This window comes from Lynx canadensis, chromosome B1 (assembly GCF_007474595.2).
Source record: "Lynx canadensis isolate LIC74 chromosome B1, mLynCan4.pri.v2, whole genome shotgun sequence".
In the NCBI taxonomy this organism is placed as follows: Eukaryota; Metazoa; Chordata; class Mammalia; order Carnivora; family Felidae; genus Lynx; species Lynx canadensis.
This window is the reverse complement of record NC_044306.2, coordinates 122,727,164-122,740,896: the sequence shown is the minus strand read 5'-3', so window position 1 is coordinate 122,740,896 and position 13,733 is coordinate 122,727,164. Positions and strand designations below refer to the sequence as shown.

Below are 13,733 nucleotides of genomic sequence, written 5' to 3'. Positions count from 1 at the left end.
GAAACCTTCAGGTGGCAACAATTTGGATGATTTCATGATGTATTTTCTAAATCAGATTACAGGTTTCTCCTGCTATCCAAAAGTGGAGACTTCTATGAAACCTTTTGTAACCCGCAATTGTGCAAAGCAATGAATTACCATTAATTTACATGGCAAATCTTTTGACCATTTCCAGACCCCCAAAATAACTTCTTTTAGGTTTTTCTGATACCTTAGGCCATTATCTTGCTAATGGATGTACACAATACATTGAGAGAAAGCACAGATGCTCACAGATACAGTTCTAGGCTATCGTGACTTGATTGTAAGATGCTGAGTGTGCTTCCCAGGGAAGGGGCTTGGTGGGGCTACCCTCACTGCTCAGGGTCCACACTACCTCTATAACAGGCTTGCTGCAAAACACGTTGAATGCTATTTAGCTTTTAACCTTTTTTTGGTAAAAGCAAAATTCCTCTTCAGGATTTCTTTTGGTTAGCAAAAACAAGTACTAATGTAGGTCTTTTGTAAAAGCAAAGTAGCCCAACACAAACTTTGGAAAAGCAGGAGATACTTGTATTTACATAATATTGTGCCATATCATATGTAGACCACATGTAGCATAGTGTAATGGAAAGGATACTAGGATGAACTAAAATCAGAAAACCTCGTTTCTAATTTTGACTTCCAACAGCATATAACCTTTGAGCAAATTGTTTACATTTAGCTTCTCCAAGTTTCACTTTCAACATCTGTAAAATACAGAGAATAATTCTTTCTGTTTATGGTAGGATAGTGCAAGTCAGGGTGGTAGAATATAACATTTCCCAAAGAGTCCATCGTGTGTATCCTGTAATTTGCAGAATACTAGCAAGTATGGCAAGAGGAAAGGATTCTGTGAGCAACTGAGTTAGAAAAGCGTGGGGTGAAACCAAATCAAATAGTTTTCTTGGCTGTAGAAATTTTCAGCATATTTAATCATATAATATTAGGTGTAAGTTTCCTTAAACATTTTCTAAACTTAAACAGCCTCGAAGATCCCTTTGCTTACAGCATGTTGTAGGACTAGAACCACATGGACAACACTTTGGGAAACACCAATGTATTTAAAAGATCATGGGGGTACCTGGGTGGCTCAGTCAGTTGAGCATCCGACTTTGGCTTAGGTCATGATCTCATGGTTTGTGAATTTGAGGCCTGCGTTGGGCTCATTCCTGTCAGTGCAGAGACTGCTTTGGATCCTCTGTCTCCTTTTCTTTCTGCCCCAACCGCCCCCCTCAAAAATAAATGAGCATTTTTAAAAAAATTACAAAATAGGGGCGCCTGGGTGGCTCAGTCAGTTGAGCAGCCGACTTCGGCTCAGGTCACAATCTCGCGGTCCGTGAGTTCGAGCCCTGCGTCGGGCTCTGTGCTGACTGCTCAGAGCCTGGAGCCTGTTTCAGATTCTGGGTTTCCCTCTCTCTGACCCTCCCCCGTTCATGCTGTGTCTCTCTCTGTCTCAAAAATAAATAAACGTTAAAAAAAATTTAAAAAAAATTACAAAATAAAAGATCATGGATACCTGAGACATCTCAGGTCAGAAAAACCTTGAGTTCCAACTCCAGCTATACACTTAACACCTATAGGGCCTTGAAGTCTGTTTCTTCATATGTAAGGGGGATATTAGTATTAAACTGACAGAGATGTTTAGTCTATTAAATGAAGTAATTGTTAATAGCAGTGTATTTTTATTGAGTATTTACCACATGTCAAACACTATTCTAAGTGCTCTGCATAGATTATGCAGTCCAGTTCTCCCCAAAATTTGAAAGTAACCACTATTTTTAACCCCATCTTACAGACGAAGAAGTGAAAGCAAAAATTGCACATTTAAAATTTATAGTGCAATACTTACATAATAGGCACCTAATAAGTATTATCTCTCAGTGTCTGCTTCATTCACTAGGTTTTTTGTTAGGAACAAAATGATACAGTGCAAGTATATCATTTTTTTATAGTATAAAGCACTAAACACATGTACAGTGTGTGTATACAATGTGGAATATACTTACATACATGATATATTCATTAGCATGACAACTAGTTTCAGAAATTTTACCATCCCAGACTCAACTAACCAAAGATTCTTGATGACTGGTATATCTAATGAGAACTTGCCTATAGGAGTTCCATTCTGCCCACACATAATCATTATGGTTGAACATTGGAATATACCATGGTACTTTTTATTTTTAGAAACAATGGACAAAATCTTCTCCCTTGGATATAAATTAAAGTTAAAAGAATTTCCTAATAGCACCTGAGTTAAATTAGGCATTTAAGAAATGTATATATTTGTCGAGATCATTAGAGAAAGAGAATCAATATTTGAGACTATAACTCTGATGTATTACTCGTAAAGAATTTGAACCTAGTGTATAATTTTTTGACATACAAATTTCCAAATTATGTTTGACTTAGGCTATTATGTGAAGTTAGTTTATATATTCTGAGTATACATTGAGCTAGAGAGCGAGGAATTAAATGGGAGGTTTAAAACAAAATTAGGGGGTCTTTTTGAGGGAATTATTCATTTTTTTGTTTATATAAAAATTTCACTTCTTTATGAAACTTAGATCAATGGAGAATCTGTGAATGGTAGAGATTTAAATAATTCCTTAAGCACGCTAAAAATTGATATCAATGACTCCCCCTTTTTTGTAGACCTCAACTGGTGGATGCTGTCACCTCCGCTCAGACCTCAGACTCATTAGACGCCATTTTGGACTTTCTGGATTTCAAAAGTGACAGTAGCATTATCCTCCAGGAGAGGTTTCTCTATGCCTGTGGATTTGCCTCCCATCCCAATGAAGAACTCCTGAGAGGCCTCATTGTAAGTCAAATGAACACTGTGAAAATAAAGTTTGTCAGCTGCTAAAAAGTTCATAAGACTCTAAACAGGAATTGGGCTATCTTCCATCCATTAATCATTAACTGTAGTACACTATTTCACATAATGTCTTCTTTGCAATTCCTCTAAATAACATAAACTATACCATATAGAAATATAAAGATTGTATTCACCCATCATATAATGTAACATGGGATAAAATTTCAGAGGAGATGAGTCTTGGTTATGCTTCAAAATTTTATTTTATTTTATTTTATTTGTTTTTTAAGTTTATTTATTTTTGAGAGAAGAAAAAGAAAGCATGAATTGGAGAGGAGCAGAAAGAGAAGAAAAGAGAGAGAATCCCAAGCAGGCTCCACGCTGTCGGGGCAGAGCCCGATGGGGGCTCAAATCGAAGAACTGTGAGATCATGACATGAGCTGAAGTTGAGTGCTAAACTGACTGAGCCACCCAGGCACCCCCCAAAATTGATTTTAAAAGATTTGTTTTGAGTTCAAAAGTCTTCACAGCATTTAATATACAATACATTGAAGAGATACAATTCTTCCAATATTAAAAAAATTTATATTGGAAATAAAACTAGACTTCTCTTGGGTCCAAGATTTAAAAACAAAATGTGCACTTATCTGCTTATGATCTAGTGGAATAACTCATAATCTTTTTGGAAAGTGAGATCGTTTAAGAACTTGATAAAAGCAATGAAACCCCGGGGCACCTGGGTCGCTCAGTTGGTTGAGCATCCAACTCTTGATCTCGGCTCAGGTCATGATCTCACGGTTTGTGGGTGCAAGCCCTGCATTGGGCTCTATGCTGGCAGCAAGGAGGCTGCTTAGGATTCTGTCTCTCCCTCTCTCTGCCCCTTCCCCTCTTGTGGTCTCTCCTCTTTCTCTCTCAAAATAAATAAATAAACTTTAGAAGAAGAAGAAAAAAGCAATGAATCCCCTCTTCACCCATACACAAAGTTTTGCAGATCTCTTTTTTTTTCCTTTTTTGTTCACTAACCCAGTGAGCCCAATCCATAAACCTCTCAGGAGTTCATAGACTTCCTGAGTTCATAGTTCATATGTTAATAAGACTTGCATAGGAGAGATTCTATAAACTCTTTGATTCAAAGTTAGGTAGTGAATTTGCAAGTATCCCCAAATCAAAATTTTGAATTTGCTATCTAGGAACATAAAACATTTCTCTTAGACATTGGTTACTTTGTGTCTTCATTTCTAAAAATGTCCCTCAGAAATGTTTAAATATTTTGATAACCTATTTTATCTCTGTTTGGCTAATAGAGTAAGTTCAAAGGTTCCTTTGCGAGCAACGACATCAGAGAAACTGTTATGATCATCATTGGGGCCCTCGTCAAGAAGTTGTGTCAGAATGAAGGCTGCAAACTCAAAGTAAGTGTGAATCCAATCTTGTGTGTTATATAGTTCCAGATCATTCTATGTCTTACTGAGCTGCCCACCACTGGCCCTCCTATTTCCCCTTACCTTACGCCACTTTCTTTATTTCATAGCAATTATTGTTATCTAACATACCTGATATAATTCGGTTATTCATTACATTTATTGCTTATTTTTGTCTTCTACTGAAATAACAAGCTCCATGCATAAATGGATCTTTGTCTTGTTAACGCCAATTGCTTAAAATAATATGTGATGCATAATGTTCAACAAATGCTTGCTAAAGAGTAAATAGTCTATTAATCCCTCACCAATTGTATTTATTAAGTGCCCACTATGTATGCAGCCTTCAATGGCATGTATGGTATAGTTCTTATTCTTAGAAAAAATATTAGACTTTAGGGCTATCTCCTAGAGGAGAACTTTATAAGTGTGGTTTGCAGTTTTGAGTTTTGATGGTGTGAATTTAGTTATTTCTAATTACCGAAAACTTTACATTTTATTTTTAATTTCATTTGCTCAAAGTTTATCCATTTGCCAGAGTGGACTATCAACTTTGACACTTTTCTCATAAAAAACCAAAAACTCACTTTGTAAGCTTAACTAGATGTAGAAAATCCAAATAGATTAGTATCCAATATAGCCTATCTTTCTATAATGCAAATAGATTGAAAATGTTAAATATATAAAAAGTCTTTTTCTGTCCACATTTATTATATAGCCAGCTTATAGTCAGCATTTTTCTTCTATCTCAAAAAAGACGTCACTGTATTATTTTGCTTACAGAATGCTTGCTCTTAAAAATAATAGAGAAAACATTCTTGAAACCAAATAGTTCCAAAAGAGGCAACCCATAACTAGAATGTAAGCTAAGTGTGAAAAAGATTACTAAAAAAGAAATGGCATTGAAAATGTTTGAGTATCAGCTTAGTAAGCTCAGGCAGAGATCAAATTCGTACTATTTCTATGACATCAAAGAACTATAACTTCTTATATTTTCCAATTTCCATGATTATTTGAGTAGCCAATTTACCTCAGTAATCCTGTATCAAATATCTTGGCTAAAGACAAATCTCATACCTGAAAACGTCCATTCACATAATTTAATGAACATCTACTCTGTGCTAGATGTGATGTTAATCCCTTAATATAAAAATGCATAAAATATTCTACCATCCTCAAAGATCTTCCACTCCATTTCTCAAATACAAACAAAAAATAATATTGAAATATAAACGAAGTGCTCTGAGAATATGGAATATGTAGCAGACTATTCTGTTTGGGGGTGCTAGGGAAAGTTTCACCAAAATAGTGATATTTGAACTTCGTATAGAAAAGCTCTTTAGGTGAAGAGATGGTAGTATGGAATGAAGGACATTCTAGGAGAAATACAACAATGCATGAAAAGGCCCAATATCAAAATGGGTCTGGTATGCCTGAGAACATGAGAAATTCTGTGGGGCTGGAAAACAAAGTATTCATATTTATGGGGCAGATAGATGAGAGTGGAAATACAGAAAAGAGGATGTTTATTAATGAGAAGCTAACAAGTCTGGCCTTCGTTCCATAGAGAGAAGGGAGAATAGTGCGTTTTTAGGCAGGTGAATGACATGCTTAGATTTTTTTTATTTAGAAAGAAGTAGAGTGTATGGACCAGCTGTGGACTGGATTAGAGTCAGCAAGATTTGATTGGAAATATTTGCAACAACTGGGCAAGAATAAGTAAAGGTCTGAATTAACATAGAGGCAGCAGGTAGAGAGAAGGAGACAGCTTCAAGAGCCATTTAGGAGGTAGAGTTAATAGTACCCAGTGACTGATGGGATGTGGGTGGGTAGCGTGAAAGAGGTAAGAAGCTGGGTTACTATTAAGCTTCCAGGGTAGGGTACTAGGTGTGGTGATGTCAACCACTTAAGCACAATTTATAGAACCCAGTTTGGGGGTTGGGAGGAGGGTAGAGCTATGAATTTGTTTTGGTCATGTTAAATTTGAAGTCCTTTGGGCCACCAAGTTGAGTTGTCCAAAAGGCAGATGGCCATATCCACCTGCAGCCCAGAAGAGGAGTTAGGGCCAGGAACAGAGAGTGGCTGCAACCTTGAGAGAGAATAGAATAGCACAAGAAGGAAACTGAACAAAGGATTAAATGTAAGGTTTTGCTGATAACAGGAGAGCCAAGTTCTACTCACATCTTTAGATTTACCTTGTAGGTAGCTCAAAACTATCCACTATCACTGTCATTCAATTCTGTTAATGTTTTTGAGCAACTTTTAAAACAATGCATCTTTGAAGAAAATTAGTCACCAGATAGATTGTTGTAAATGCTCACATTTTCTTTTCAACATTCTGCTATGGAATATTCATCTATCTCCAGCCCAAATCACAGACATATGAATAGGAAGAAAATGATGTACTCTAAGCAAAAATTTAAGGTATCTCCTTACAAGGCATACAATACTTCTACTGCCCAAATGGTACCTGCCATCTGATAGACTACTAAAGATTTTCCAGCATTTGCTAGCATGAAAGCTCCCACCTGCCCTGTGACAGTCCGAGTGGCAGCTGGTCAAGTTTACTCATTGAGTACAAAGCCCCCTATTTCTTTTTTCTATTAGTTTTTGGCATACATTTCAACCTCCTTGCCTCCTAATTTTGTTTTTCCTCAAATTTGCATTTGAAAAAATTCAAACCTATAGAAAAGTTGTAAGAATAGCACAATTCCACAAACATCTGTGTACCCTTCATCTAGATTTGCCAATTTTCAACATCTTGCATATTTCCATTATGTCATTCTGTTTTATTTCATTTTATTTGTACTTATATTGAACCATTTGAGATTGAGTTGCAGATATCTGGCATTTTACCCCTAAATGCTTTACTTCTAATTACTTGAGTGCTATTGCATCTTGGCCCTTAAGATGGACAAAATACGTATATTTATATTTATATTTATCATATGGTGAGTGCATACTGCTGTCTTTAATTCCAGGCCAGTACAACAAGCTTCTTTCTCTCCTTCCATGCCATAAATTTATCTTCCTTCTCCTATAGTGAGAACCTTGGTGTTCTAGAACATCAACCTGGTGATTCATTTGCTCAGGCCTAAAACGCACACAAAATAGTTTGTGAATTGCTACACCAATATTGCTACAAAAATCAGACTAAATAAAGGTTAAGACTTCATCACAGCTCTTTTGTTTTGGAATATACTAAAGATAGACAGCCAGATGGGCACCTGGGTGGCTCAGTTGGTTAAGCGTCCGACTTTGGCTCAGGTCATGATCTCATGGTTTATGGGTTCGAGCCCCTTGTCAGGCCCTGTGCTGATAGCTTGGAGCCTGGAACCTGCTTTGGATTCTGTGTCTCCCTCTTTGTCTTCCCCGCCCCTGCTCATGCTCTCTGTCTCTCTTTCTCTCTGTGTCTCTCAAAAATAAATAAATGTAAAAAAAAAAAAAAAAAAAAGATAGACAGCCAAGGGTCCATATCCAGAAGTCTCTGTTATTCTTTTTTGTTTAGTTATGTTAGCAGTTTGATACACATATACATTCCCTGCTGTTTGAATTCACTTTTAGCAATCTTCCATCTTTGCTGATTGAGTTGTATTTCTTGAATATGTGAAATATTGACATGGTTCAAAAGTCAAAACTGCATTTTAAAAGCATTCTCAATGGGGTCCTGTTCCCTTTCTTACCCCTTCCACGCATTCTCACCAGCCTCCTCCACGTAACCAGTGTCAGTTTTTGGTTTCTCCTTCCTGTGCTTCCTAAGCAAATGTACACACACATTTTTACTTATTTTTTCTTTCACAAAATATACACTCTTTTGTGTCTTATTTTGTCCTCCTAACAACATACCCGGGAAGTCATCCCATACTGTTCTCAGAGATCTTCCTTGTTCCTTTTAGCAGCGCTTAGAACTGCATGTGTCGGCATACCAGTGTCCTCAGCATCTCCCGCCTGTGGTCAGTAGGTGGTTTCTACCATTTTGCTGTTACAAATAATGCTGAGATGAATAATCGTGGGCACATTTTTTTCTCGTTTTTGGAGACATAGCCTCAGGGCTAGGGTTGCTGGAACAAAATGCAGATATGTTACCTTTTGCCAGTTACCTTCCTTAGGAGTTGTATCATTTTATGCGTCCACCAGTAATGCACGAGAATGCCTATTTCCCCATAGCCTCAATAGGAAAGTGTCTTATCAAACTTTTGAACCTTTTAATCAATCTGATGGTTGAGAAATGGCATTTCTCTTATTACCTGTGAAATTTAGTGCCTTTCCTTCCATTTAGAGACCTTTTATATCTTCCCCCACTCCTATCCCTCTCTCTCTGTCTCTCCTCTGGTGTGTGTGTGTGTGTGTGTGTGCGCACGCACGCACGTCCCTGTAGCTTAATTTCATAATTTCCAAATCCTACAGATGGATTAGATTTTAGGACTCTTTAAAGATGAAACTGAAGCCCCTAAAACATAGATAGTGACAAAAACCAGAATCTAGGTGTCCCTATTTTTACTTTGCTTTTCCATTGACTTACTAACTTATACTCAATCATTTTTTTTCCCTAGGCCAGGAAAAGGGGCCTTTTTGATTAAAGAACATATGTGAAAAGTACCTAGCAAAGTATCTTCCATATAGAAGACATTTTTCTGAAATATTTTTTGAACTGTATGGCAGCATTAATCAAATTTTGATTCAAGTGGAAACAAGCCCTTTTTAAACATTGAGAACAAGACCTTATGGTCAAGTTCTAAGTATTTTCACCAAATTATTACTTAAGAAGAAGTACGTGGCATCACTTAGGTGCCATTTAATTGTTGCTTTAGAAATTCAATGAGTGGATAGTTTTACGAATAATCGATCACAAAGGAATTTTAAAAATGACTTTATACATTCAGAATGTGTTCAAAAGTAAATATACCTATTTTTTTAGTGTTTACTTATTTACTTTGAGGGAGAGCAAGTGCGCATGTGCACACAAGTAAGGGGCAGAGGGAGAAGGAGAGAATCCCAAGCAGGCTCTGTGCTGTCAGCATAGAGCCTGATGCCAGGCTCAATTCCACAAGCCATGAGATCATGACCTGAGCTGAAATCAAGAGTCGAATGCTTAACTGACTGAACCACCCAGGTGCCCTATATATCTATTATTAGTTGTATAAATTGCTTCTTACGAATATGTTAATTTTTGCATTTCTTAAAAAACAGAACACCTTTATAAAGTATACTTATTCATTTTTATTGTGTGTCTCAGTCAGGCAACTAGTGCAAAACTTTCTAAAACTTTAGGCTGTTTTTGGAGCACCTGGGTGGCTCATTCGGTTGGGCATCCGACTTCAGCTCAGGTCATGAGCTCACAGTTTGTGGGTTCAAGCCCCACATTGGGCTCTGTGCTGACAGCTCAGAGCTTGGCGCCTGGTTCAGATTCTGTGTCTCCCTTCCTCTCTCTGTGCCTCCCCTGCTCATGCTCTGTCTGTCTCTCTCTTTCTCTCTCTCTGATAAACATAAAAAATAAAATAAAAATTTAAAAAAATAAATAAAACTTTAGGTTGTTCTCTTAGGTCCAAGAGTGAAGCCAGTGTTGTCCAAGCCTTGTGTAATTTGTGGTCGTATGTATGTTTGAGGTAGTATATGATTTTTTTAGGCAGTGGTAGAAGCCAAGAAATTAATCCTAGGAGGACTTGAAAGAGCAGAGAAAAAAGAGGACACCATGATGTACCTATTGGCTCTGAAGAATGCTCTGCTGCCGGAAGGCATCCCACTCCTTCTGAAGTTTGCAGAGGCTGGAGAAGGGCCCGTCAGCCACCTCGCTACCACCGCTCTCCAGAGATACGATGTCTCTTTCATAACTGATGAGGTAAAAGAATATTTGTAACATAAACAAAAGAAAAGAAGCATGCCTAAACTTGAGTCAAATGCAAAGTTCTCTGAAGTCATCCTATTTTTTTTTTTTCCAAACTGAGGATCTCTCTTTCCTGTTTAGAAATAACTCTTAAATTGAATTTAAGGCTATTTTGAAGCAGCCTCACATTTTGAATAGATAATGTCCTGTATCCTGAAGCATAAATATTGAAGCACATTCTCTTATTTTAAGAAACAAACTCTTTCCAGAAATATCTTTACTTCCATAAGTTTTAAGATGCTGTTAAATTTTCAACACTGAAATATCCTGGCTTAAGGATTACTGTGGTGGTTCCTATAGCTACATTTTCAGGAAGCCATCTAAATTAAACTTTTCTAAGAGCGGAAAAGTCTATAAGCCTCAAGATAAGCTGTCTGCTGAGAATGATATTTCCAGTTTGCAGCTGAGAACCCTCCCACTGCTTTGTGTCAAAGTCAGTAGGCTGCAGAGCATGATGGCTAGGGCCACAAGTGTTTGAGACAGACAGACCCACAAATAAATTCTGGCTGTTCCTTCCCAGTTGTTTTGCTCAGGTGAGTCATTTAACTCCTATATACCTGAGAACAAGGCCAAGATTTAGGGGAAATAAAAAAAAGCAGAGGGAAGTGGGAATTGAAAGAACTGTTCAGAAATGCCTAGTACAGAGCACCCCCACCTCACTCCATACCACATAATGCTAGTAACCAATGAAATTATTTGTTGCCACAGAATGCCATTATTTTGGCAAGTTTTCTTTGGTGTTAATATTTTGTTTTAAAAAAAAAAGTCCCTAATGTAGCCTGTGGACTCCGGGTGACAACGATGTGGCAGTATGGGTTTTATCAAATGTAGGATGCAGGATGTTGATAGAGGTGAGGTTGTATGTGCTGGGCAGGGAGGAGCCTGGAAGCAAGGGGTATATAGGAACTCTCAGCTCAGTTTTGCTGTGAACCGAAAATTGCTCTAAAAAATGAAAGTTTTATTAATTTTAAAAAAGGATAAAGGGAAGATCCTGAGAGACTCCATTGTAAGGAAATATCAGCTAATATAGCCATTGCTCCCCAGAGATCTATTGCTATGTGACAGTAGTCTTTAAAAGTCAATATTAGTTGGGTAACACCATGATAAGCTGCAATAACAAACGAGCTACAAAATCTCAGCTTATCAAAAGTTTATTTCTCATTCATGCTATGCCTAGTGTAGGTAAGGAAAATGTGGCTCTAAGCCTACTAAAGTAGTAATAAAAACAGAGGGAGAAGGCACAGCAGCTCTTAACTGTCTCAGTCTAGAAGTTTCCCATGGCCGTTCTCTTCATAGTCCATTAGCTGCAATTACGGCCCCAACCTGACTGCAAAGAACCTTGGGAAATGTAAGAACACACATATGTTTTAAGAGCACTAACTGTTCCTGCTACAATATCAATTTAAAAAATCTAGATGTGCACTAAGTTTGAACATCTTTGAACAGGTCAAGAAGACTTTGAACAGGATATACCACCAGAATCGTAAAGTTCATGAAAAGACTGTGCGCACTACTGCAGCTGCTATCATTTTAAATAACAATCCATCCTACATGGAAGTAAAAAACATTCTTCTCTCTATTGGGGAGCTTCCCAAAGAAATGAATAAATACATGCTCACTCTTGTTCAAGACATCCTACGTTTTGAAATGCCTGCAAGGTATGATAGAGTGCACCTGTCTCTCTGTTTATTTAAGCAAGCTTATTTTATTTGTTCAAGCTTATTTGTATACTGGTGTGGTACACATGTGGCTGATAATAATGGTGTGGTCATTATGCTAGTTTATGTTGCATAAAACCAAAGTTAGCCAAATTTCCCATGAGAACTATTTAGCGGGCCAGATAAAACAACTTCACTCTGGCACTATGATTTGAAACCCAGTGTATGATTGTTACTCTGGGTCTCCTGTTCAGTCTGTAAATATATATTGCCAAATGTTTATAATGTTTTACAACCCAACTACATTTTTAATAGGATTGTTTTTATAAACAGCATAACAAAGCGATGTAAATTCTCACCAAATGGTCTTCCATGTTAACTTTCCAAACGTTAGTGACCTAACATTGAAACCTCATCTATCACAGATCAAATGAATTTGCCATTTAAGTTAAATACTTTAAGCATGGCTCATGTTTGGGAACGCTTCAAGGTATGAAGAGTGGAATCAGCAGACTTCATCAGGCTCAGTAACTCTTACTGGATTCATCTTCCTTCCAGTTCCTGGGTCTCTTCCTCTTCATTCACTGATGTCTCCCTTCAAAGTGGGAGTTCCCCAGGGCTCTCTGCACTTCCTTACTGAAATGAGAGGGCTGAAAAAGAAATTTCCATTTCCCCTGAGTTATTTTCACGGCAGTATCCTCAGGAAAGATCAAATTTGAGTATTTTAAGTTGAAAAGGAAAACAGATATGGGGGGGAGTGGGTGTTGGAAAATGGATAAAGAGAAAGGAAAAAAAATAAGGCAGTAAAAGAAAAAAGGTGTGAGAGGAGTGAGTAGACAGGAGAAAAGAGCAGGGACAGATAAGGAAGAAGAAGGAGCAGATGAGTGAGGGAGGAAGAAGCAAAGTCTATCTACAACCATGTGTTCCTAGTAGAATGGATTTGACTTCTATTTCTTTGTTTATTTTTATGAGACTCTGAGAAGGAGATCCTGAGTGGGTTTTCTGTCCTTGTCTTATGAACCTAGTGATGCAGGGGATGGTAAAAGAGGAGTGGGGTAGAGAGCAGCAGGGAAAGGTGAGGAGACCACTGGAAACACTGAGGTTCAGATTCTCACGACCGGAATGTTTCGAGTTGGAAAAGACATCACAGGCCACTTGGCTTGGCATCTCTCCAGTGTGCGGGTCTAGTCTCCTAGCAGGGGCATCCAGTCTTTGCTTGCACCTGGCCAGTGGCAGGGGGCTCACCTCCCCTGAGGGAACTTGTGTCATTATTCACAGTGTCACTAGGACTTCTTTGTGTAACTGAAAGCTTCCCATTGGCCCTATTTGCCCCAATCCTTGGAGCGAAGCAGAGCAGGTCTAATCATTTCATCCACCCGCAGGCCCTTTGAATATTACAAAACAGATATCATGGTGTCCTCAGCCCTTCTCCAGGCTAAATCTTATCACCTAGTGATATTGGGTGGTGGGGGGCACCTATAGGGTCACCATTCCCACCTCTCAATAAGTTTCTACCTCAGGTCCAGATCCTAATTTCTTGAGTGGATTATTTTGATATTTTTTGTGGTGGTGTCATAATTTTATTATTCCTGATATGATTAGTGTTAAGTAGTCAAGATTGGAAAGATCTCAACAGTCCTTACATAGTAGACAAGATAGAGGCATAGGGCAAGGTTTAAGACTTACTTTAGAGGAGATGATCATTTATATATGGGTTTTACTGAGATGTCTCTTTAATTGAAAACTACAGAAATAGAAAAAATTCCTGGAAATTAACTGTGATATGTCATTAGCCACTGGTATCATTAGAGAGTGTAGGAAAATATTTAAAGACATATTGGGCAACTGCTCCACCATCCCCTGTCTGGTACAGCTTTCCTTGAAAGTATATACTATTTAATAATACAACCATGATGATTCATGGA

The 13,733-nt window shown here is 37.8% G+C and overlaps 1 protein-coding gene across 1 annotated transcript in view; it reads left to right on the top strand.

Annotated features, from left to right (window-relative positions):
* LOC115512390 (microsomal triglyceride transfer protein) overlaps nt 1-13,733 on the top strand; it is a 47,850-nt gene that overhangs the window by 22,174 nt on the left and 11,943 nt on the right. Inside the window, exons 9-12 of the mRNA XM_030313378.1 lie at nt 2,680-2,848; nt 4,150-4,257; nt 9,893-10,105; nt 11,597-11,808. Coding sequence (XP_030169238.1) covers nt 2,680-2,848; nt 4,150-4,257; nt 9,893-10,105; nt 11,597-11,808 — 702 coding nt within the window. The remainder of the gene's footprint in view (nt 1-2,679; nt 2,849-4,149; nt 4,258-9,892; nt 10,106-11,596; nt 11,809-13,733) is intronic.